Here is a 27,480-nt window from a genome sequence, read left to right as displayed (position 1 = left end):
GAAATTTAGACCGATGTGTACAGAGTGTTCAAAAAATATATTTAATATTAAATAAACTTAAATTTTATTATAATTTATGTACTTATTTTATAAATAAAAATATTATTCTGATGTTGAAGTTTTTTTAACTTGTGTTAGTTATCTGCTTTTAGATACACTCTATTACAATAATTTTTTGGCATATGCAGAATGTACAAAGCTTTTTGTACCATTTAGGACAATACGTATGACTGAAAATGCATATTTTTCGAAAAAATATCGTATTTTCCTTAAAACAAAAAAAAAATCAAAAAACCGTTCAAATTGTTTTTTGTAATTTCAATACAAATTAGTCGTAATTTGCAGTAAAACAGATTCTTAACCAAATTTTCACACTCTTATAAAACACCCTGTATACGAGAATTCACTAAATATATTTTTGAAAACCACATAGCATCTTAATCACAATAAGCTGGTATAATAATAAATAGTATAAATAGTATAATAAATAGCATCTTAATCTAAAACCTGGTCCAAACCGCATCCCAAAATCTTTTTTAGTTCAAGAGATACTCAATTTTAAATTTACCCTAAAATTTTGCTTGTCCCGATAATTATGTCCGGCAGTTTATTTGACGAAATTGTCCACAAGTACTATTTAACCGCTTTTCTTCACTTACGCACATACGCCAGAACTAACCTATTTGTTTCACTTATTTTTAATGGCCAAGCCGTAAGGGGAATCCCGCTCGGCGGCAACGCATCGGCCCGGAACGAAGCGGTTTGATCTTAATCGAGATCGATTCGGTTACCCAGTAGTAACGTGTCGATACCGCAGATCCCGCACGGTAAATCCCGTAACTTTGATCCCGCGGAATCTCAGAGGGATCCCGCATTTTCGGGATTGCATTCCCTAATCCAACGGAAACTACTTGTTAGCAGTTAGGTTTACAGATAAACAAATTTGCCCAACGAACAAAAAATGCTTAAGGTGTCGGAAAGTTTATCTCTTTCCGTCGTCGTCGGAAACAAAACTATTTAAAATATTTAAATGTAACTATTCGAGAACACTTTATAGTACGAGACTTTATAGTACTCTTTGATATATCTTTTACTATGCTCTCTAGAACAGCATGCGGCTTGTCTGGCTGCCGGTAAACGTTGCGTTCCCTACTGCGCATTGAAAGAAGATCCTATATTTTTATTAGTCCTTTAAATTCTAGTATTGAATATAAATCGAACATATCTCCATAGCGCAGTGCGTAGAGTTTCCGCCTACGATCCGAAGATTCAGAGTTCGAATCCGGGTCAGTTCAAAAACTTTTTTATTTTATTTACGTTTATATTCTGATAGTAAAGTATAGATATTTGTTTTTTTTAATACTTTACTATCAGAATATAAACGAAAATAAAATAAAAAAGTCTTTGCCCTGACCCGCATTCGAACTCTGAATCCTCGATTCGTAGTCGGAAACTCTGCGCACTGCGCTATGGGGACATGTTCAATTTATATTGGATATTAGGGTTTATAGGACTAAATTAAAAAAATATATAGGATCTTCTTCCGATGCGCAGTAGTGAACGCAACGGGTATCGGCAGTCAGACGGGCCGCATGCTGTTCCAGAGAGCATAGTAAAAGATACTATATCAAAGAGCCAGACGTCTTAAAATACTTTCTCGAAAATGTTGCTAGCTCTTAGACTATTAGTTTTTTTAAAACAGATACGTCTACAAAAACCGTTGACGTTTTGTTAAAATTACATTATATTAAGTTAAACTTCAAAATAAAAAATCGGTAAAAAAACTTTTAAGTTAAACGGTTTTATCTTATGTGCACTGAAAACTAGAAAATAATAATAACAATTAGGTATTTTGAACTTCTAGTTCAGAAATATTTTAGTACTAGGCAGAATAGCTTTTAGGCATATTAGACTAAAATAAAAACGTGGGGCCCCTCTGAAATCCTACCTATGGCAAAGCATATCTTTATACTTTGGTAGATCATGAGCTCGGCGTTCGCTGGTGAAGCCGCCACGGCTGGTTATTGATTGTCAAAATCTCTAGTTACGATTATAGTAAGTCGATGCAATCCACACTTAGTTAGAAGAAAGTATTACAGCAATAGTTAATGGGCCCCACGTTTTTATTTTAGTCTAATATGCCTAAAAGCTATTCTGCCTAGTACTAAAATATTTCTGAACTAAGTTCAAAATACCTAATTGTTATTATTATTTTCTAGTTTTCAGTGCACGTAAGATAAAACCGTTTAACTTAAAAGTTTTTTTACCGATTTTTTATTTTCTAGTTTTTAGTATTTAACGGAAATGCCTACCAAATATTCCTCATTCTATTTAATTCATTTAGTGCATCATTATTACATGGTTTTCTACCTGATAATTTATTAATCTGACGCTCAGGTGTTTCTGACGCTAACAACTCTCTCTGTCTGTCGCGTTGTGATGCCAGCCTAGACTCATGACGCTCAGGTGTTTCTGCCGCTAACAACTCTCTCTGTCTGTCACGTTGTGATGCTAGCCTGGACTCATGACGCTCAGGTGTTTCTGACTCTACCAGCTGCCTTTGTCCCTCACGTTGTGCTATTAACCTGGCATCATGTTGCTCAGGTGTTTCTGTTGCTAACCGTTCTCTTCGTTTCTGTAGTCGACTATAAGTTTCATTTTCACTTTCTTTTGCACGTTTCGTTCTATACTTTTCTTTCGCCTTTTCGAGCCTTCTTTTTCGTTGTGTAGCAGTTTCGTTTTTATTTTTGTTTGTGTTTTTATTTATTGTTTCCATGTTGTTCCCACGAGTAATGGACATTTTAACGGTCGACCCCAGAGGTCCAGTAGAGGGGCAAAGCTATAATATACAACAAGAGGCGCCCAATCTTGAGGGGAAACGCTTGCGACATTACATTTTTAGCCACCCTAATGCCATACAGTCCTCAGCACATTTTAACCTATTACCTTAACTTGGGTGGTAAAGCTACCGCTAACTACGTAGATACATCTAATCACCTATTTTTTTTATCTGTCCTTCTAACGTCACACAATCTTGGACACAACTGTTCTGGACACGACTGCTCATGCCCTCACCTAATACGCCATTTTGTAACGACGTCCATCTTGGATTTTAAATTTTGTCATAATCACAGTATTCTACTTGTGTAGCCCTTTCATTTGATACCCATATTGAGGGGGTTGTGGAAAAATATGAAATCCGCCATTTTGTATCGGCGGCCATCTTAGATTTACAATGTTATTGATATTACTATATTGTATTGTCATCGGAACTAAAGGTGTGTACCAAATTTCAGATCAATCTGACAACAGGAAGGTACTTAAATTTCAATTTCTAATTTTGACCCAAATAAACAAACAAATAAATAAATACCGCGCGGAGTCGAGCTAAATAAAACCGTTTAATTAACAATTGAGATGCTTATAATAAAAGGGATACAAGTTACTCCTTGTTCCAAATGGACTTATGTACAAATTCAGACACTTTAGACACCAATCTACTTAGTATAAAAGGAAATTAAGTAAATTCTACACTCTACTCTACGTAGTACCACTCTAGAATTTACTCAGTTCCATCCCACACCAAATAAATCGGTATCTAAAGTATCCGAATCTGCAAAAAGTTGTCTAACAAAATAAATTCTTTTCCCATCCCTGTTAGCGTATAAATAAGACAACGCGAAAATCTCGGGTAGTACCAGATTTAGTCATTCGGGTTAAAAAATTTCCGCAAATTCTGTGAGAGAGCGAACGTACCAAACGGTCCGTAGAGAAATGATTTTGTTTCTGTAGTGCCGATGCCGATGGAAGCCTTGGAATGGTACTGCAGTACTGCCCGTTGGTTGCTAAGGATAATAATTTTAAGATACGCTTGAAAGAACCAACTTGAAAAACTCTCATGTCGGTGCTTTTGAAGTCAATATAGCGTTAACTATCTTGTCAGTTAAATCATTTTGTTTTAAAATATAAGTAAAAGTGATTTTATAAAAAAAAACTATTAAGTGTTGAGAATATAATATATTCTATTACAGGGTAGTATAATGTCGTAAACCCCCCTAGATACAATATAACTACAGTTATTTTATACATTTTAATATCTTTCTTTGATTATGATATTTTTCTCTTATTTTTCGTTGTTTTCTATTCTATTATTTCTACTCTATATTATTCCCTAGTTTCTATTCTACAGGGTGGTCCGAACTGTATTCCGGAAACTTCGGCAGCATATTCTGCAGATAAGCATAAGTAAAAAAGTTCGTATAAATGTATGTCCTGAAATGCTTAGTTTCGGAGATACAGGGTGTAGAAATTTCATTGTTATTTCGATTTTTTCCAAATAATTTCTGAAGTAACGTCAATATTTGGATGAAAATTGGTACCTGGGAGTTTTTTAACATTAGAAATTTGATTTGTTGTCAATATGACTCCTATTTGTAGGGGGCGCCACCTACATGTGTTTTAATTGTTTTGAAGAATAATAAGTTTTCTCTCTCTCTCTCTCTCTCTCTCTCGTCCGTACCTGTATAAAACTACTGAGTGAAAAATATATATTTCCGTTATTTTTTACGTAAAAAATGTCTCTTGGTAAAGATCGCTACGAGTTCTCAAGATATTTAGAATAAAAATAGTCAATGCATGTCATTATTGACAAAAAATAAACATGTTGAGTAGTAGTGGGAACTATCGAATGAATACTATCGAAACATTCGATAGTTGCAATTCATTCGAATAATTCGATAGCTAGTAAGAAAACATTCGTCGAAAACTATTCGAATAAAAATTATCGAATAGATGCGTCATCTGCCTTGAAATATTGTATTCTAGTAATTCGGCAGCAAAAACCATTCATTTATAAAATTCATTCATTTATAAAATTAATTTATTCGTCAGGATAGATTTTAATAAAGTATAAACTGGATTTTAGTTGTCGTCCGGCGACGTAGGTTTCTTTCCTAGAAAACTGACGGCGGTCGGTGGCAATGCTATGAAAGAAGCCGGCATCTTTGATTTTTTGCGGAGTCAAATAAAGATAAGGACACATTATATTTTTTTATTGAGGTGCTAGTATTTACACAGAAAATACATTATGAAGAGCGCTGTTGCCATATATTCGTATTAGTTGGTATTAGCAAAGAATATTATTCTTTAGCATTAGTTAGTTAGGGATAGTATGTCTATATGTTTTGCAATTTTTATTAATATTCTGTTATTACACTGCAATACTTTTTATTTTGGATGTAGGAAAATGACTTTTAATATTTTTAAGCAAAGACTGGTTTAATAAATAATAATATCAGTAATAATTTGTTATACCTATTAACAACAAAATTTAAAATCATTTAATAATATAAATTTTTTTTTTAAGTAGTAGCAAAATATAAACAACAAATAGAAGTCAAAAGTATTTATATTAGATCCAATTTAAAAATAATATAGTTTCTAAATGGCAACGTTGGTTTATTAAATAATAATAATTTTGTTATATTAACAACAAACTTTAAAATCATGAAATATAAACATTTATTAATTTTCTAAGCATGCAGTGTAATGGAAGGAAAATATAAATAAAAAATTAGAAATAAAAATTATTTATATTACTTTTTATTACTTTATATTACTATTTAAAAATAATATTTACTTTTGCTAGCATTTACTTTAAAAAATAATGAAATATTTCTTCGCAAAAAACTACATGTAAGAGAATTAGCATAAACAAAATACAAACATTGTTAACTTTTTTTTGAAATTGGAACGTGTAAAACTTTCAATTTAATTTTCTCACCCCAAAATTTGAGTTCAATAACCACATTTACTTAATCACATTACTTAAATATGATTATTAAGTTCATCTCATCTCTCTTAAAAATTGTTACTTCTCAAAATTTCCCATTATAAAAATGCAATCTAACCTAACCATAATATACCATACAAAATTAAATAATTGAAAGATCGGGCTACGGAAAATCACACAAATTTTCGGAAAAATTTTGACCACTTCGCACACAATCATCAATTAAAAAAGACATACTATTTTACTATTTTAAATATTTTAATAAACGCAAAAATAGCATAGTATTTACAAGGCGAAGTTATAAAAATTTGGAAGAACTAATAATGCACTGACGCACACAAAAATCAAACGAATACTAAATTTCATTTATCAAAAACATTCGATAGTCGTGGCTCGTGGCTCAACGATAACCATTTAGTCGCACGGCGAGGTTGTCACTTATGCTTTAGTATACAAATGAATGAATGATTTTATTCGAATAAAACCATTCGATAGTTGAAATCATTCATTCAGTAACCATTCGATAGTCTAATTCATTCGATAGCTCCCATCGCTAATGTTGAGTAACGAGTAGGTATTTAATTTTATTTATTTATTACTGAATTAATATAAGGCTACATTGCCTTGGTTACGCTAACCATAATTAGTGTCATAACTCCCTTGGGAAATTATTAACGGGAATTAAGTAGTCAGAATTCCCGTCTACGTTTTATAGGTAACAACCATGAAATACAATAGAGATTTTGAGTAATACTATAAAATGAAAATGAACACTCATCTAACTACTCTAATAATTTATTTACATCATTAATGTCACATATAATAAATTTACAAGAGAACAATCTCAGCGATATACCCTGCTACATTATTTTTTCTGTCCCAGCCACTGAAGGGATTTTTTATATTCCTTTTGGTAAATGGAAATGGATTCACTTTTAGATGGAAGTAACGCTTGTCGTGCTTCTTCAGCTTTTTTTAATTGATATTTTCTCTATTTTAATGGAAACTTACCGTTTATAAATTGACAACAACCGTCAATTTATAAACTTTGCAGTCAGTAATTAACACCCTTATAATTCCCGTGATACATACCATACCAAACCAAAAAACGGAAGTAATTATTCCAATTAAATGCATGTCTTTATTTATATTATTCTGTAAACTTAGGGCAAATAGTATACTAATACAATTAACAAATAATATGTTACACGGTCGTATTATAATAAGATAATTAAAAACCGATTCTACGTTCGTGATTTTTAATAATTAAAAATGTTAATTATCATTCGGCAAACAGGTTCATTCTGAAAAATGCTAAGTGGAAACCAGTAAACCATTAATTATTATTAAATCTGCTTTGGTTGGAGTGAACTTCATTTAAATAATACATGTATGCTACTGATATGGTCAATAAAAAATTGTGTTTTACCGTGTCAAGTATGAATGTTAAAACAACTTTGAAATTTAGATTAGAAAATTTAAATATATCTGTCGTTTACTATTGAACTTATCATTCGAGAATAATAAGTTCAATACTATTATAAATAAAGTAATTTGTATATTTCTTGAAGTGTGGTTTTATACCTAGCAATGTACGTGTCAATAGGTAGCGCAATTCAATTACCTCGGCAGTTTGATTTCGGAAAAGGCCAATATTAACTCTGAAATTCAGTACAGAATTAGCAGCGCCTCAAGAACATTCTGAAAATTCAAAGACAGGGTTTTCTAAAATCATGACTTGAGCACAAAAACAAAACTTGCAGTGTACCGAGCAATTATAATCCCCACCATGTTATATGGGAGCGAAACCTGGGTGCCTTACCGAGAGCACACGAACGCATTAAACAAGTTGCAACAGAGACAACTGTTGAGCATCAAATGGTACTAAATGTCTGTACTAAATATCTCAAGCGTACCGGCAATGAACAAGCTAGCTGCGAGAGCGCTGAAGTCATGATTACTAAATCCTGCTTAAGATGGGCTAGTTTCTTTTCATGTATCTAGCTGGATATCTAAATAAATAAAAAAATTAATAAAGGACGGTTGGAGTTGGAGGGATTTTAATGATATCTGACTATGTGACTGATTCGTCTCTACCCCGAATAGCAGAATAACAACTAAAATATCGGAAAAATTAATGAAAAAAAATATACAGACATCTTCCGCAATTGACAGTTCCTGTAAGACTTATACTATTAAATAGATAGGCAACTTATAATACATTTCAATTTTATTATACAAGGGCGCCTCTGGTAGTCGGACGAAGAAATACTAATGGTAGAGAGGGGCGCTGGGAAGAGGGGTTGTTTTAGTTAATTTAAAACAATTTAAAATAAATTTAGACATACATGTAAGAACACTTTGTCTGCTTTTAATTAGGTCGAACATATTATAAACGATAAATCAATTTAATTAAAAGCATACAAAGTGTTCTTATATGTCGGATATTAATTAAAAAATATATTAAAAAGACTAGAAATTGTATATATTAAGTTGTTACAGTTATAATTTAATCTTTGGCGGTTTTCAGCAAATAGCAGGCAGTTTTACATAATTTTCCTTCCTTTGAAGTGAATTGGAAACGGCTATATAATTTTGGTGTGGGCAAGATTCCCAGTTTGTTTCCGTTTGAGACCTGAAATAATAAAAACAAATTAAATTAGATTTAATCATCTGCTGATCATGCTAATATAACGCAACGCGCATCCTTAATTCCTTACATGCACCGTAAAACAATTAAATAACTGCTCAGCAATTAGCATTTATTAGCAGTACTAATTTAAAAAATATATAACTGTAAGTAGATATATTTAATTTACTTACCATTGTATCCTTCGGAAACCAGGTGTTCAACAATTAAACTCCATGATAAAAAATAATTAAGAGTCTATACAAAACACAAATTGTCCCACCATTTTTAAAAAACATTGTCTAAAACAGAATACTGGTAAAAACTCTGAAGGAATTTAATTTTACAATAATTCGACAAATCAAAACGAAATCAAACCGTAAAATCACAACAAAAGCGTCTCTGAGTGACAGTTAAAAATCAAATTTTATTATTGTCAGATATTGACATTTGCATTGTTAATATTGACAGTTTTAATATTTTGCGCCTCTGCATCTTGGAGGAAAAACTATTTTTAATGAACCGTCATTTCCATTTAAGTTTCCCAGCCATGCTTATGGCTTATTTGCAATATAATAAGTGATGTCTAAAACATTATACAGTTTGGTCCGAACTGTATTCCGGAAACTTCAGCAGCATATTCTGCAGATAAAAATAAGTAAAAAAGTTCGTATAAATTTATGTCCTAAAATGCTTAGATTCACAGATACAGGATGTAGAAATTTCATTTTTATTTCGATTTTTTCCAAATAATTTCTGAAGTAACGTCACTATATTGATGAAAATTGGTGTCTGGGAGAGTTTTTTGACATAAGAAATTTGATTTTGATGTCAATATGATTTCTACTTGTAGAGGGCGCCATCTACAAATTTTTAACTGGTTTGAAGAGTAATAACTTTTCGTCCGTACCTGTATAAAACTACTGAGTAAAAAAATATACATTTACGACGTTTTTTACGTAAAAAAGGTCTCTTGGTAAAAATCGGTATGAGTAATGGTTCTCAAGATATTTGGAATCGAAATTATCAATACCTGTCATCATTGACATAAATTAAACGTGTTGACTAAATAGTTATTAGACTAAAATCATAAATTTAATATGTTGTCAAAAGTTCAACAGAAACTGTTTTATCATAATTTTTTCGAAGAAAAATTTATGATTACTTTAAAAATATAAAAAGTTCCCAAATTTATCATTTCAGTCAAATAACTTTACCTACTAATCTATACTTTTGAAGTGGGTTTCTCAAATTCAACCAAAAAACAAAATATTAAAAAGACGGGCACCTTGAGGATAAAGTAGTAGTGAAAGAAAACTATTCTACAGGGCGTTTCAAACTTTTACCAAAATTACAACATTTTGTTTTTCTTCGTATAATAGACCAGGCGGGGACTTAATACGCGTAGTCTAATAAACTCCAAAATAAGAAAAAACGTTTTTATATATTTACTAAAATGGCTTCTAATAAATGATATATTCTAAATAAATTAAAATTATTAATACATTGATATACGCAATAGTAACTAGTTGTTGCGTTTTCCATTTTTCCTTAAATTTGATATCTATAGATCAAAACAATTCACTAAAATCGTGTTAAGGACAAGTACATTCTAATGTCAACAACTTTCAATTGCAGTTTTCATATTTCCATTAACACACGTAAATTAATCAGGAGATGTAAATGACACCCTTAGTAAACAATACAAAACATAAAATTCACAAAAATCTCCTCCACAAGGTACCTCATTAGTGCGAGGAAGTCCAATATCGTCGTTCTTGCCAAAAAATAGAAAAACAGGTTTGTATAAATGTGATAAATGCTGTATGGTATAAAAAGTTCATGTCCAAAAATATTTTGTAGTATACAGGGTGGTCCGGAAACTTCCGCAGCATATTTTGGTAAAAATAAGTAAAAAAGTTCGTATAAATGTATGTCCTAAAATGCTTAGTATCGGAGATACAGGGTGTAGAAGTTTCCAAATAATTTCTGAAGTAACTTCAATACTTGGATGAGAATTAGTGTCGTCTGGGTGTTTTTTGACATAAGAAATTTGATTTTGATGTAAATATGACTCCTACTTGTGGGGGCGCCACCTACATGTGTTTAACCAGAGAAGAACAACCGTAGAGAAGCGACAAAACGCCCGCCTAAAAATTTGGAGTGGGAGGTAAAACGGCCAACTGTCATCTCAACGGATTTTCGCAAGATTTTCGGAACACGGGCAGCGTTGCCATTGTTAATGCTAAAGTCCTGAAATCTTACTATTTTCTTATTTGCGTAAATAATCTTTTTGAATTAACTAATCTATCTTTTATCCTTACTTACTTTTACCCTTACTTATTATAATCGTATTTAAAGAAAGAACTAACTTTCAGAACTAAATATTATTAAAACTTAATATAGATGCAGGTTGTTCGATTTTAAATTAAAATCCTTCTTATGAATAGGTTCCTTCAAAGTTTTTGAACTAAAATAATAAAATAAAGTAAGTGATTGGTACCGATGGTAGAACAAATTATCCATCGAAAAATTTTAGCAAAATATGTAAATTTATTTTAAATATAGTTTGTTAAGTTTTGACTTTTTGTTATTTTAGTAAAATCGAGCATGTTATTCAATGTAAAAATTACTATTTTTTCATAAAACTATAATGTTCACCAAACAAAAGAAGTACTTACATGATTGTGCCTTATTTTCTTCCCGGTTTTCAAAATAAAATTAACAATTGAACGGAATCGGCAAAATAACTTTTGGATAATACAGAATTGCATTTTGAGTACGATACAGTTTAATTATTTGTCTTTTAAATATCAAAAACGTATAGTTCGACGATTTCAAAATACTGTTGACCAGGAAGTAACAAAAGAAGATGGATCAATATGATAAAGGTACATTTTGAAATTTAAATTAAAAAAAATATATATTGTTGCGAGCCGGTGTGGACTCGACCTAACCTCACAATATGGCCCGCCCTCGGATGACCTTAACATCGCATAGACACCGCAATGATTCATTCGTTCGAGAAGAATCGAGACCCACTAGAATGGACTAGTACATACGAGAACATTCGAAAACCTTCTCTATGCGCCTAACGATCTATGGACTATTCTAGATTTGAGACAGAACAGCGCCTAACGCAACATTGCTAGCGTCGGTATCCAATATAAAGTTTCCGTTGCCAAGAGGGTAGCTAAGTATGGGCGCACTAGTCAGGGCCTTCTTCAATTTTCGGAATGCCTCGTCAGAATCTGAGTCCCAAGAGAAACGCCTCTCGCCTTCAGTAAGTCTGGTCAATGGTTTTGCGATGGTGGCGAAAACCCTGTACATAGCGGCGATAGTATGTGCATAGTCCCAAAAAGCTTCTCGTAGTTCATGTTTATCTTTAGGTATTGGCCACTCTTCCACTGTCTTGGTCTTCTGTGGATCTACCGCAACTCCTTGGGAGGAGACTACATGGCCCAAGTAGTGTACCTTTTCTTGACACAGATGACATTTTTTGGGGCTAAGTTTCAAACCAGAGCTCCTAGTCAGCTTGAAAACTTCTTCCAAATTCTTCAGATGATCGTCAAAGGATTTTTCAACCACTATGATGTCATCCAGGTACACTAAACAGGTAGTCCAGGATAGTCCCTTTAACACAGACTCCATTAGTCTCAAAGGTAGCTGGCGCGTTGCACAAATCAAAGGGCATGACGGTAACTTGCCACAGTCCGGAGCCCACCGAGAACGCTGTCTTCTCTCTGTCTTTCGGCGCCATGTCGACTTGCCAATATCCACTCTTCAGATCTAACGTAGAGAATATCGTTGACCCCGCCAGCGTGTCTAGAGTATCGTCTATCCTCGGCAGGGGATAGCTATCCTTCTTGGTAACATTATTGAGCTGCCGACGCTAGCAATGTTGCGTTAGGCGCTGTTCTGTCTCAAATCTAGAATAGTCCATAGATCGTTAGGCGCATAAAGAAGGTTTTCGAATGTTCTCGTATGTACTAGTCCATTCTAGTGGGTCTCGATTCTTCTCGAACGAATGAATCATTGCGGTGTCTATGCGATGTTAAGGTCATCCGAGGGCGGGCCATATTGTGAGGTTAGGTCGAGTCCACACCGGCTCGCAACAATATGTATATGTAGAACTTTTACTACTAATTTCAGATTTATCATATTGTTATATTGAGTACCCCCCTAATAAACATTTGTTTTAATAAAACCAGTTTATGAAACCTTAGTATGCGTTTTATTATCAAACTTTATCAACCGATTAGGTTACTTAGGTAACCTACTGAAAATGTGTGTAATGTTAACATATTTTGAAACGCTTATTAAAAAATTAAATTAGAAAATCTTCAGATTAAATCCATTATTTTTCATTTCGTCTTATTTAGTCTCACTTATATGTAAAACTAATTTGATATCATTAAAAAATTAATCCTATTATTTACTTTGTCGTTTGTTTTAACGCTTCTGATAACAGCTGAGAAATTTCTTAAAATTGTTTTATTTATCATTTGATTTAAAAAAAAAAACATCCAGTTTTTAAAATATTAATTTGAAAGCAAACAATCCCAAGTAGCATTTTCACGACTTGCGACCACATGTTTACTAAACACAACGTTGGATTAGTTACAAAAAATAGTTAAATTCCCCACCTTAGGTATTAAAATAAATTTAAACGTTTTTATAACGTTGTGCCGACGTTGGACTAGTACTACAGCAAATTAGAAGCTTCTGCGACGTCGAATAAACGTTGTCTTGTAATCGTTTTTGCTTAAGTGATCTTTAGGTGATTCGGACAACGTAGTTACAAACGTTGGACAATATAGAGTTTTCCGACGTCAGTTTCAGGACCTATTCAACGTTATGCAAACGTCGTCTGTTTTACTAATTCCAACGTTGTTTAGATTTCCTTATTCTTACGTTGGTAGGACGTCGAGTCACTACCTTTTGCAACTGTATTGAACCATAACCTTAAATCTTAAATTTTCACTTCATTGTTCTGTTCAGTCAGACAAAGTTCAGTGCTGTTTTTGTTTTTATAAAAAAAACTTAATTAAAATGGGACGTAAGAAAAGGTACATATAAAAACTAAATTTAAATATACATCTGACATATTTTACCGATAGTTTATCCACTCCCTCGTTTATTTAGATTATAGAGGGCGGTACAAGCTAGACTCTAGGATGACTAAATTAGGCAACCTCGGGACTAGTATACTACCTGTTAAGGCCAGAACTGCGACTTTATTAGTCCAGTATGCGACTACTCGAACTACTCCATCTTAATCTCCAAAACAACAAAGTGAAAAGCCGCCATGATGTTAAATAAAAAAATGTTTCGTTCCTAAAATAGCAATTCCTGCTTTTTGAATACATTAACTTGAAATATTTGACCCTAAAAACACGCGGAAACAATTTTTTCAACTGCGAATAAATTATTCTCATTTTACAAAAAAAAATTCAAGAAAAATTTTAAAACTTCTTTAATTTTAAGGCCCATTAGTATTTTTCAAAGTAGAAACAATACATTTATCAATAAAGTTGTTTGCGTTTAACTTTTTGCCTTGGGTAACGAGTTACAGAGAGTCGGTTAAAAGTGTTTCAATAATTATGATCTTCAAACATCCTCCACGTTTAAATACTTTTGTTTCGTTTTCCTTCACTGCCATCTGACATATGTCTCTAACTAAATCATAAAAAATAATATTTTATTATAATTATCCCAATTTAGGATAAAAAACGCGACTTAGACGCCATATTAGTTTTGTATTTCTGTGAATTAGATTTTAAACAACGTGGCAGTTTGTACTAAATTAGGCTTCTAGCCAACGTTGGTATCCAACGTCGTTTCGACCCAAAAATTATTCTCCAAACTAGTGCAGACTAGGGTTGGCACGAGGTTGTGCCGACGTTGCACCCCGACGTTTGGTCGCGTGACACAACGTTGTCCCGATGTCCAAATGCTGCTTGGGATATTATCAAATATATAAAAATAAGGAATATCCCTAAAAGATAGTGTTGAACGTGGTAAATCGACAAATCGCGGAAACCCGTAAAATGTTAAAAGATAGTTACTATTCAAAAATATTCCTAAATATTTTTAATATACTTTTTACTAAACACATTTTTTTATCAGTGTAGGTATATCTTTGTTCATTTCTTTTGTCTTCATTGAATTTCTTTCAGTGTAATAAACCGCCGATTTCTCACGTACCTCAATTTGAAGGTCACAAAACTTGGTCCCCCTCACTTCAATAGTGCCGACGGTTTTTGTCGCTTCTCTACGATTGTTCTTCTCAGTTTTAACTGTTTTGAAGAGTAATAACTTTTCGTCCGTACCTGTATAAAACTACTGTGTAAAAATATACATTTACATGACCTTTTACGGTAAAAATGTCTCTTGGTAAAAAGCAACCGTTCTCAAGATATCTAGAACGGAAGACACCAATTTTCATATAAATATTGACGTTATTTCAGGAATTATTTGGAAAAAATCGAAATAAAAATTAAAATTCCACACCCTGTAACATACCATACATGAAACTAAGCATTCTGGGACATACATTAATACGAACTTTTTTACTTATTTTTATCTGCAGAATTTGCTGCCGAAGTTTCCGGAATATAGTTCGGACCACCCTGTATATTTTTTGTATTTCCTTATGTCCAATCAATAGTATATTACACTCGTACGCAACAATTAGGCAAAAAAATGCATCCAGAATTGGTAAGCACTTTCTCAGCGGCGTGTCATCGCATACCCAATAATTTTTAATTATATTCACGAGCTTATTAATAAACAAAACTCGTCCGGTTCCAAGCCGATCGATATAAAAACAAAAAGAAAGTGATCCTATTGTTCCTGTTTCCTTCCGTTGGTGACTCGGTGATGGTGACAGTGTAGTTTGGACTAGCGTTAGTGTTCAGTGCCGTTTTTAAGTGTTGAAAATGAAGATTTACGTTGTAAGTTCAATTATAGGGCAGGATTAGCAAAGGAGAAGTTAGCCTCAGCAATAATAATGGCTCTCCCTACACCGACCGACACTACAACTATACGTCAATCAATCTCGATATATGTTATATACTAACATACAAAATTTCGTTTTTTTTTATGTGAAAAAATAAAAAAGTTATAGGGATGAGCCACTTTTGGAAAGCACCCAGTATACGCTGACCGGCACGAAAATCGAATGCCTAATTTTTTGGCTTTAGTGAGCCGACTTTGAGACTAAAATTTTAGACTGTTTCAAAATTAAAACCAAAGTCCGTATCTGAAAACAAAATGTTATTTTTGAGAAAGTTTGAAACATCCTGTAGAATGGTTTAACAAAGTAAGGCATTTAAAATCCACTATATCATCAAGGCGTATTTCTTCTCCACAGTTTGTTTTTTCATTCATCTTAATAATTAAATAAGTACTGATATATTTTTAAAAAATGCCAAAAAATAATTCAAAAAATGCATAAAAATTCATGTTCTGGCTCATTCGCCATAAATTCGAATATTAAATTTCATTTATAAAATATTGTTATTGAAATTTTGTAGAGTGAAATATTTAAACAGTGTTATAATGAAAATAGAAATATTAAGCAAATAAATATAGTATTGGATTTATATACAGTGCTTTTATTTTAACTGTGAACATAGGACTTATAGCGTAATATCATTTTTAAAATAAAAGGTAGGTATGCAATCAAAAATTTATTCATTTGAAAAGTTCATTTAAAAAAAACCGCTTTTTTTTGTTCTGAAATAAGTAAAGTCTTACAATTAAGTTTCAATATTTTATTGTAAATTAATAATTAAAATTCAAATTAATTAAAAATTATTAAAACAAAAACAAATGTTATTTTTTTGTAACGGAATATTGTTGGTTGACAGTTGAATGCATTGACTCTCTCCATTTTAAAAACGAACATCGTAGAATAATATTCCCTTATAAGCCCTATTTTCACAGTTTAAATAAAAGCACGGTATAATTTTTTAGTCTTTTAGTCGGATATACATTTTAATAATATTTATTTCGTTTTGTTAAATAACTTAAATATTAACTTAATTTGAACCTCTCTGTGTTAGAGTGACAAACAGTGAAAACTCCTAATATTTGGTGATATTATATACAGGGTGTCCCAGAAATAAGTGCAAGTATTTTAACTGGTAGTATAGTTCAACCCCACGCCTATGAGGTTTTTTTGCAAAAAAAAATTGTTGAAATTTTTTCTGGATTTTTTTTAGTTTTATTTAAAAAAAGAAAAATTTCTTGATAATATGGCAACATAGGTAGTAGATTAAATTTACAAGAAAGATCCAGTGGTTCTCAAAATTTTAGCAAAAAATATTTTTTTTAAATTTTCAAAGTAAAATAACTCCGTTATTTTGGACTTATATGAAAAACGATAAAGAGAAAATATGTTTCTTTTATCGAGATCTACCACCTCTTAAAATACTTGCACTTATTTCTGGGACACCCTGTGTATAAAAATCACTAGCTGACTATCAATAACTCCTAAAAGATATAAGATCTTCTAGGAGTTACTGATACTACCCAGATACAAATGTTCAAAAATATGCAACATTTTTGAAAACTAGTAATCTTAACTTTCTTTGAGATAAATACTATTGTAGCAATTTTTTTGTAGTAACTCTAATTTACCACCAATGCAATACCAAAACACTTTTGGAATTTTATTATCTTTAACACTATGGTTTTTAAGAGAAATCTTCACTGATAAAGACTCTTTTCTCAAGTTTTTTGCAGTACTCCTGTCCCTATCCTTCACAATCACTTCAGCCGACCTATCAGACTACGAAACCTCCAACCAAGAAGACCTCGACCCTCTCAATGACCCAGACCAAGACACCACAGACAACGACCAAGACAAAAGAACCATTTGCTCAGCACTAAGTGGTCTAAGATGCGGAGCAAAATTCTCCAAACTTATCAAGTACAAGTTCAGACCAGCATATTCCTATGCCAGGCCTGTACTAGTCAGACCTGTAGGCTACAAGTACTCCAAACCAAAAAATCCGCTCACTTTGCCCGCTTTGAAGCCTTCAGCAAGTGGTGGATGGAGGCCAATAATCAAACCAACCAAGCCGATTGCTGTTCCAGTATTTAAGCCTCCTGGTCATGTGGATGTTATCCATAATAATCCGGTACCTCACGTGGATCATATTCAATCAGGAGGGACACCTGGGCATATTCATTTACAACCTGGGCACGTGCATCTACAGCCAAATCCTGTTCATTTCCATCCAGTTGCTGTGCAAGGTGCTCATATTGATCAGATTCATCAAATTCAAGTGCCACATGGTATGTTGAAATAAAAGACTATTTAAAAAATACTAAAAATGTTATACAAATGAACTTATATTTAATTTTAGGTAACCACTACGACACATTTGCCCACATAGACCACCTCCATCAAGTCCCCACAGCACCTTTAGTACCAGTAGCACCCGTAGCAGCACCAGTACGACCACTGGTCCCATCTCCAGTCTTGTTTGAAGTTACCAAACCCAACCTAGGAGTCCTGCCTCTTGGTGCTAGATTCCACACGCCTATTTTGAGGGAACTACCTCATCATCTTCATTTGAGGCCTTTTGCACCTGTACCAGTAGCTCCACCAGCTGTACCAGTTCCTGTACCTGTTAGACCAGCTGCTGTACCAATTGCTGCACCTGTAGTTCCTGCTCAAAGTGTTGTACCAGCTCATATAGGATTACCGCATATTGCTCCTCAACCAGGGGTATCTGTGGAGTATCATGGAACAAGAAATTATCTGCCTTCATTTGGAGCAGTTCCTCATCTTCATGCTCTACCAGCAGGTCCAAGTTTGCCATTCCCTCATGCCCATCATGGATTTGCAGCTCAACAACAACAAGAGTTACCTCATGATCATCAAGCTCATTTCCTGCAACAACCACTACCTTTAGAAGGTAACCATCAGTTCCTTCAACAAAATCAAGTGCAGCAGCTTCAACAGCAACTACCTTACGAGGAAAATGCTCATTATCTTCAACAAAATCAAGCACATCGTCTTCAACAATTCCAGCAACAGTACACTGATATTCCTCAACAGCAACTGCCTTTAGAAGGTGAGCAAGAGCAGTACTTGAACAACAATATAAACCTGCAAAATTTTGATCAGAATAATGTGATTCAACCTGGTCAAACTGATCTTCAGATACCGTATCATTTGCCTCAACACCATCAAGGTTTTGATGGTTCTGCTTATCAACAAACTGAAGAATCCAGAGGGTTCAATGATCAGGTATTTAGGCCATCGCCGGCTTTGGAACCACCATATGTTAAATAAGAGTACCTAAAGAATATTGAACTTAGGTGAACTACTATCAGAAAAGACTAATATTTAATGTATTTATATTTTTAGAGATTAATATGTCGATGGTTTTTGGAGTAGAATATCTTGAGCAATTTTAGTTTGAGAATATATAATATACCGGGTGTTTCTCAAAAGTGGTTCACCCTTATAACTTTTTTAATTTTTCAGATAACTAAACGAGATTAGGTACGTTAGTTTATGACATAAATCAGGATTGATTGACGTATTTAATTGTTTTCGGTCACTTCCTGTTTCACCGGAAATGACTACAACTTTTGATTTTAAAATGGCACCATCGGTATTGTTTTACTTTATTTGATAGAAAATGACACTCTGAATAGAATGACATATCATATGTCAATTTTCAACGTTCTTGCTTTAAGGAAAATCGTACTATAAATTTCAATCTAGTGTGCCATGGCTCTGTTAAAAACACAAATTTTTAATCAAGGAGCCTTGGAAAAATATATTTGAACGTCTAATGTTTTTCGAATCTTGTTCTGGCCGGTTAAAAGATGTCTAAATCGTATTTTTAATCATAACTAATTTTTTTCGAATGGAAGGTTAGGTTAGGTTAGGTTAAAATTAGCATTATTGGAAAAGCATTTTTTACGAATTATTTTGTACCACACACTTGGTGTTTCAAGTCAAATTGTCGTTACATTTATGGCCATGGCTCTCTAAATTGAAATTTAAAATGCTCTTTTTTTAATTGTAAATGTCAAAAGTTGACATATGATATGTCATTCTATTCAGAATGTCATTTTCTATCAAATGAAGTGAAAAAATACCGAGGGTTTTACTTAAAAATCAAAACTTGTAGTCATTTCCGGTGAAACAGGAAGTAGCCAAAAACAATTGAATACGTCAATAAAGTCTATTTTATGTCATATTCTAACGCATCAAGTGTCTTTTTTTATACGAAAAAATAAAAAAGTTACAGGGGGTAGGCCACTTTTGAGAAATACCCGGTATTATAGGGTTTCTTAAAACCAGATTAAAAATCTAAATACGTCATCTTGTAGAGGAGAAAGAATGAAAATAAAAGTGAAAACCTTATTTTAATCGGCATAGGGATTACTCATATAATTGAAACTACCGTATGATCGAGAAAAAACGGCGTCAACGATGGCTATGAAATGAAGATCGCTGTCATTTTGTATGTAAATTTATATGGGAAATGTCATCGATCGTCATTTCCCAGCCAACTGGACGCCGTTTTTTTTTCGATCATACGGTATATACACCACCCTGACATCAAAATCAAATTTCTCATGTCAAAAAACTCCCAGACCCCAATTTTCATCCAAATATTGACGTTACTTCAGAAATTATTTAGATAAAATTGAAATAAAAATGAAACTTCTACACCCTGTATCTCTGAAACTAAGCATTTTAGGACATACATTTATACGAACTTTTTTACTTATTTTTATCTGCAGAATATGCTGCCGAAGTTTCCGGAATACAATTCGGACCACCCTGTATATGATGAGTTTTTTCATTATAAAAGATGTTATTCATGCAAAACTACAAAATTTCTCAAGATAATCACTACTTAATCGAAAAAATCGACCTTATTTTTTATATTTGTTATTTTTTCTAGTCATTGTTACATTTTTATATTACTTTGTATATTGTTCTATTAATAAAATCGATTATTTTTTTACACGAACTTTGTTTAATTTATTTAAAACTATTTATGCATTCTAGTTTAAGCTTGTTGTTTTGCAATCTGATTTTGAAACTCCATCAATTTAGAGCTGTCTATTATTACGTTGAAATGCATAAATACAATACAAAGAAAAGTAAGCTGTATCGCTTTTAATGTTTATTGTTTCGTAAATGGGTATATCTGTCAAAGGTTCTGAATGCAAATCAAGAAATTTGGTAATAGCGGAACAGCAAAGAAAGTGAAATGGTAACTGAATTAAATAATACTAATGTAGATTTTTAATTACTATATTTAGCCTTATGCAATAATAAAACAGTTATGTTGGTATGCAGAGTTTAACAATTCTAGTGATGGGTTTATACAAATAAGTTTGGAATAATTAATTAGATATACAATATGTCTTCGGATTGTCTCGATTAGATTTTTACAAATTGGAAGTTTTGGGTTCGTTGAAGGACTATTAGAACTACAATTTAAAAATATTTTTACAATATACAGAGTGTCCCAAATAAATAAAAAATATCAAAGTTCTATTTTTTTAAATGGAACACCCTGTATATTATTACATTTTTAATTTCTACGATTAAAATAAAGGTACAAAATTGAAAATATTTCAAAAACGGTAAGGTTTAATTCAAACCTTAATCAAATTTGCCTTTATTTTAATCGTAGAAACTAAAACTGCAATAATATACAGGGTGTTCCATTTAAAAAAATACAACTTTGATATTTTTTATTTATTTGGGGCACTCTGTATCCTGTAAAAATATTTTTAAATTGTAGCTCTAATAGTCCTTCAACGAACCCAAAACTTACAATTTGCAAAAATCTAATTGTTTAGCTACAATACACGGAGTATTGTGGTGAACAACCCTGTATATTATACCGGGTGCGTCTCAAAAGCACCCCTATAACTTTTTTTATTTTTTCAGGTAAAAAAACAGATTTGGAATGTTAGTATATGACATAAATTAGGATTGATTGACGCATTCAATTGTTTTCGGTCACTTCCTGTTTCACCGGAAATGACTACAACTTTTGAAAAAATTTATAAATAGCACTCTCGGCATATTTTTACTTTTTTATATTTTTTTACGAATAATTTGGTACCACACACTTGGTATTTCTAGTTAAATTGTCGTTATGAACCGCATGTTATAATTTCAAATAAACCATATGCAAAAAGGGTAAAAAGTTGACATATGATATGTCATTCTACTCAGAGTCATTTTCTATCGAATAAAGTAAAAAAATATCGAGGGTGCCATTTAAAAATCAAAAGTTGTATTTCCGGTGAAACAGGAAGTGACCGAAAACAATTGAATACGTCAATCAATTCTAATTTATGTCAAAATACAAAATATCGTTTTTTTATCAGAAAAAATATTTTAAGACGAACCCGGTATAACATTCTTGTTTAGTAGCTTCTAAGTCCCTCTAATCAACTCGCATACCCAACGTTGCCGTTTGTGGCAAATCTAAACAAAATAAAACTTACCCTGGAGACTAACCAACGCAATCAAAACACGTCTACGGTATATTTTGATTGCTATTACACATTTACAGCTATTTTTAAGAAAAAAAAACAGCTGTAAAAAAATAAAAACGTTTTAGTTTGGATTGGGACACGATCCTGGGACCTCTCGTCCTATAAGCGACGGTCTTATCAATGGATCCACAACTGCTCTTGCAAAATTGGCTATACAGGGTGTCCCAGAAAAAAGTGCAAGTATTTTAAGGGGTGGTAGATCTCGATAAAAGAAACATATTTTCTCTTTATCGTTTTTCAAATCAAGTCCAAAATAACGGAGTTATTTTACTTTGAAAATTTCCAAAAAAAAGATTTTTTGCTCAAATTTTGAGAACCACTACCTATGTTGCCATATTATCAAGAAATTATTTTTTTTAAATAAAAACTAAAAAAATTTTCCAAACAATTTTTCAAAAAATTCCGAATTTTCAAAAATTCTTTTTTACGAAAAAAACCTCATAGGCGTGTTTCTGGGGTTGAACTATACTACAAGTTAAAATACTTGCACTTATTTCTGGGACACCCTGTATAATAGCTAGGAGTTACTTTCAGCCGTTCTCAAAACCGAGCGAAAAACGCTTAAAAACGATGTGAGTTGACTAGTGGGACGTAGCTTCTTCCTTGTTTTTATTTTGAGGAAAATGATTTTTTTATAAACATTTTTGGTTGTTCTAAAATGATTAATCCCGTTTATACTGTTCCCAATTTTCATACTGTTTTAAAGAAAATTAAAAATAAACATAAAAATATGGTTGTTATAAGCCCTAAAAATTAAAAAGCCGTTATACAGGGTGGTTCACCACATACGATACGGAGTATTGTAGCTAAACGATGAGATTTTTACAAATTGTAAGTTTGGGGTTCGTTGAAGGACTATTAGAGCTACAATTTAAAAATATTTTTACAAGATACAGAGTGTCCCAAATAAATAAAAAATATCAAAGTTGTATTTTTTTAAATGGAACACCCTGTATATTATTACTTTTTAGTTTCTACGATTAAAATAAAGAGGTAAATTTGATTAAGGTTTATTATACTTAAACCTTACCGTTTTTTGAAATATATTTTCAATTTTGTGAAATTGCAGTAAAATTTTAAAGCTTCATTTCTCCAAAAGGGTATCAATGTTTTTAATACTAAATATTTAATGAAGTTTATTTATTAATCAGTTATTGTGTTGCAATAATAAAAATAATACTACTTTATACAGAGTGCCTAAAAATTTATCTTAAATAATTATTAGCTTCAAACGGCAATAACTTCTTTAATTTAAATGGAATGCCCTGTATATTTTACGAGAATCAGATGCACAATCAAATTGTCTATCAAGTTGTATTATACCTATATTTTTTACCTATCCCTTCAAGTTTTCGTAGAAAATGCATTTTCTTATAATTTAGACATCATTTATCAATATACCCATGGAATACTGACATTTTAGATGTTTTTAAAGCAACAAATGTACAAAATGTACAGACTAGTAATATTATCGTTTTTAGTAAAGCGATAATATTACTAGCCCATTTGTATGCAAAAAGAAAACTATTTAAATCTTTATAAAAGAGTATACCATTAATTAAATATAACACCATTATTTCCGCCCATATACTAATTAATTACATACTTAATTGTGTTCGTTAATAAATTATTATAAATAAATGTGGATTTTTAGTCAGAAATCAATATAATAATAAGTTATCAAATTAAAGTCTTTGTTGTTATAAATAAGCATTTATTAAAAAATGAAATATCATTTTTAAGGTGTTACTTTTTATCACACTGTCTAATGCCCATACAAAATTCAGTTTTTTAGTATTTGGAGCAATTATTATTAATCAACGCAAACAGTCAGTTAATGTAGTTTGAATACGGCATCATATTAATTGGTCCTCTTTAACAAATATTTAAACAGTTTTTTTTTTATTTTTTAATGAAATAAACGAATTATATCGACAATATTAGTATCTGTACTCTTTAAAAATTTGGTACATCTTTAAAAATGACCTAAAATGTCAATAGTCCATGGGTATATTGATAAATAAGTTCTAAATTACAAGAAAATGCATTTTCTACGGAAACTTAAAGAGATAGGTAAAAAATGGTTTAATATAATTTGATAGACAATTAAATTGTGCATCTGATTCTAGTAAAATATACAGGGTGTTCCATTTAAATTAAACAAGTTATTGCCGTTTGAAGCTAATAATTATTTAAAATAAATTTTTAGACACTCTGTATAAGGTAGTATTATTTTTATTATTACTACACAATAACTGATCACTAAATAAACTTCAGTAAATATTTAGTATCAAAAATTTTGATACCCTTGGAGAAATGAAGCCTTAAAATTTTTACTGCAATTTCACAAAATTGAAAATATTTCAAAAACGGTAAGTATAATAAATCATAATCAAATTTACCTTTATTTTAATCGTAGAAACTAAAAATGTAATAATATACAGGGTGTTCTATTTAAAAAAGTACAACTTTGATATTTTTTACTTATTTGGGACACTCTGTATCTTGTAAAATTATTTTTAAATTGTACCTCTAATAGTCCTTCATCGAACCCAAAACTTACAATTTGTAAAAATATCATCGTTTAGCTACAATACTCCGTGTCGTATGTGGTGAACAACTGTGTATAATGGTAATATAATTTCAATTGCATTCTTTGATCTATGATCTAATTTTGATTAACGTCATATTTTTTTCTGTTGTTAAAGTATTACATTCTTCGATAACATTTCCTATTGAACTAAATAAATGTTGTGCTTCTTTAACATTTTAAAACATAAAACACTATGACGTTAATTAAAATTCTATCAATGACAATCTTTCAAAGAATAAAAATATAATTTTATTAGAGACAATTCAACATATTTTTATTTTCTCTAAAACGGTATGGAAATTTTGGAAAAATATAAACGTGGAAAAGTATAAACGGGTTCAACAATTTCAGAAAAAGCAAAAATTTTATGAAGGATGCATTTTTCTCAAAATGTCAATGATAAAAATGTTTTTCCTCTTGTAAAGGCAATCCGGGGACATACTGTAGGTGTATAATTTTGACCAAATAATCTTAGTAAACTATGTCCGATATTAACAATCGCCCGTATATCTATAATCTGACATTTACAAGTGGCCAGATACAATATTACGGTCACACTGTTTCGCCGCAACTTAGTTTAAATTATAGTACGAAATCGGTGTTTATCACGGCGAGCGGAGAATGCCAAATAACACTTCCAGCGTTTACATTACTCTATAGCACCGATTTTAATTATCTAACATTGTCTAGGTATTCCAATTATTCAACAGTTACAATATAAATATATAGTAAAACTTCCATATAGCGGCCACAAAAATTTTCAAAGGAACGTGGCCGTTAAGGGAAGTGGCCACTATTGGGAACAATAAAATACAGATACCAATGTAAAATGCCTTTATTTTGGAAACGTGCAAAGTAATTAAAATTAAGTACGAGCATGTAGTACAAACACACAATAAGTGTTAATAAATGATCTTCAGTTTAGATTTTGGCACAAAAAATAATTCAGTTGTCACAAAAAAAAACTTTATTACACATAAGAATTTTGAAAAAAACTTACAATGTATACATATATGTATTTTACACATAGGTATTCTTATATACATATGTACAATTGACTTTAAAAAGTTACAAAATGATAACCTTATTTTATATGGTGAAAAACTGATTAATGGTAGTCTGCTTTAAATTTTTAATTTTGATTTTTGTAATTTCACTTTCAAATTTCATCAAAGTATGGGCAATATCAACCGCTAGTTCGTCTTTGTTTTGAATCACCAAAAAATTCTGAATGTCTCTTAATTTTTCACATACTTCACTCATATTATTTATAGATGAACACAGAATGTCTTGGCCTTCATCTTCTTCCTCTTCGGCTTGAGTGGAGTCCTGTCTGTCCTTGTTGTTTGTAAATTCCTGGATTATTCCCTGCATCTCTAAACTAGGATTTTCCGTAGGGACATCTGAATCGACTGTCAGATATTCTTTAAGATCTGGACTTCCTGGCATGTTTTTTAAAATTGAAGATAACTGACTTAAAGGAATGTCGTCCTCTTCGTCAAATGCATCGTCCCCTTTGACGGTTGCAAATCCCGCTTTTTGGAAACATTTTTTTATAGTGTTCGATGTAACATTTTTCCATGCTGTACTTATCCACACCATAGTACTTGCCAAATTTATGCTCTCTTTAGCCTTTTCCATCGTTTCTTCGGTATTAGTAAAAGTCAAAAGTCTTTTAATAAAAAATTGACGATATTTTAATTTAAAATTTTGAATAATTCCTTGGTCCAACGGCTGGCAATGAGATGTCGTATTTGGAGGAAAAAAAATTATACGAACATTTTCAAGTTCTATTTTTGGGTGAGACGTGGCATTATCCAAAAATAAAAGAACTTTTCTACCCTGCCGTTTCATTTTGGTGTCAAAGGTTTTGAGCCAAGATGTCATTATATCTGTCGTCATCCAAGCTTTTTTGTTGGATACCCATTCTATCGGCAATTTATCTACATGCGCTCCTTTAAAACATCTCGGGTTTTTGCTCTTACCTATAACTAGCGGATTTTCCTTCTCACCATGCATGCTGCAACAGAAAAGCAGTGTCACTCGTTGTTTAGCTGATTTTTTGCCAGCACATTTATCATTCTTTAAAGCAAAGGTTTTGTTTGGCATTGCCATATAATAAAGCCCTGTTTCGTCTGCATTAAAAATGTCTTTAGTGTCGTATTCCTTAATGATTGCTGTTAATTTTGTTTTCCAGTCTTCAACAGTCACTTCATCCACATCTGCAGACTCACCACAAATTGTTTTGAAGTTAATATTATGTCTCTTGCAAAACTTATTTAACCAGCCAGTTGAAGCCTTAAATTCACTAAGTTTCAAGGATGTAGATACCTCAAGAGCTTTTTCCCGAATTAAGGTTCCCGATATGGGTATGTTTTTGTTCCTTGCCTTACAAAACCATTCGTAAACTAGTTGATCGATTGCAAATCCTTCTGTTTTAGGAAACTTTCGTTTTTTATCTGCATTGCATCCTTCTTCTTCAAACATTTTTTTTAATTCCACTTTGTTTTTTAAAATGTCGTTCACTTGCGTTCTTCCAACACCAAACTTTTCCGCCAACTTTCGAGCACTGCTGTTATATTTTTCACTTTCCGCGACAATATTTAATTTCTCTTTAATAGACAAACGTTTACGTTTCAAAGACATGGTTGCTGTTCTTTCAGAGTAAGAAACTAAACTGATTCTATATCTCCCAAAAATTTCAGCAAACTACTGACGAATTTGTATTGTATTTGTCACTCTCTGTACCTACTTCTCAAACAAATTATAAATGTTTATTGCTTGGAATTTCCTAAAGTGTCCTGAAACAGCTCTTGTTAGACAAAAAAAAAGGTTCGAAGGGTTCGGTTTTTGGCCGGTATTGAGGCAATAAATGTAATGGGTTTTTCCCTAAAATGTACCTTT

The 27,480-nt window shown here is 31.9% G+C and overlaps 2 protein-coding genes across 2 annotated transcripts; one reads left to right on the top strand and one right to left on the bottom strand.

Annotated features, from left to right (window-relative positions):
* The first annotated feature begins 15,288 nt into the window (after positions 1-15,288).
* Positions 15,289-19,012, top strand: LOC115874439. Its single transcript, XM_030889601.1, has 3 exons — positions 15,289-15,376; positions 17,162-17,726; positions 17,798-19,012. The coding sequence occupies exons 1-3, from the start codon at positions 15,362-15,364 to the stop codon at positions 18,730-18,732; spliced, it is 1,515 nt and encodes a 504-aa protein (XP_030745461.1). The 5' UTR covers positions 15,289-15,361; the 3' UTR covers positions 18,733-19,012.
* A 6,653-nt stretch (positions 19,013-25,665) lies between these two features.
* LOC115874461 (tigger transposable element-derived protein 6-like) lies at positions 25,666-27,222 on the bottom strand. The gene is made up of 2 exons (XM_030889612.1): positions 26,562-27,222; positions 25,666-26,222 (listed from the first exon to the last, which is right to left on the bottom strand). Exons 1-2 carry the CDS (start codon positions 27,220-27,222, stop codon positions 25,666-25,668), a joined length of 1,218 nt encoding a protein of 405 aa, XP_030745472.1.
* Positions 27,223-27,480: the final 258 nt, after the last annotated feature.

The sequence above is a fragment of the Sitophilus oryzae genome, unplaced genomic scaffold (assembly GCF_002938485.1).
Source record: "Sitophilus oryzae breed Bouriz unplaced genomic scaffold, Soryzae_2.0 scaffold_1297_pilon_pilon, whole genome shotgun sequence".
Taxonomy (NCBI): domain Eukaryota; kingdom Metazoa; phylum Arthropoda; class Insecta; order Coleoptera; family Curculionidae; genus Sitophilus; species Sitophilus oryzae.
Note: the sequence above shows the minus strand (reverse complement) of the source record. Positions and strands in the feature narration are given on the sequence as shown.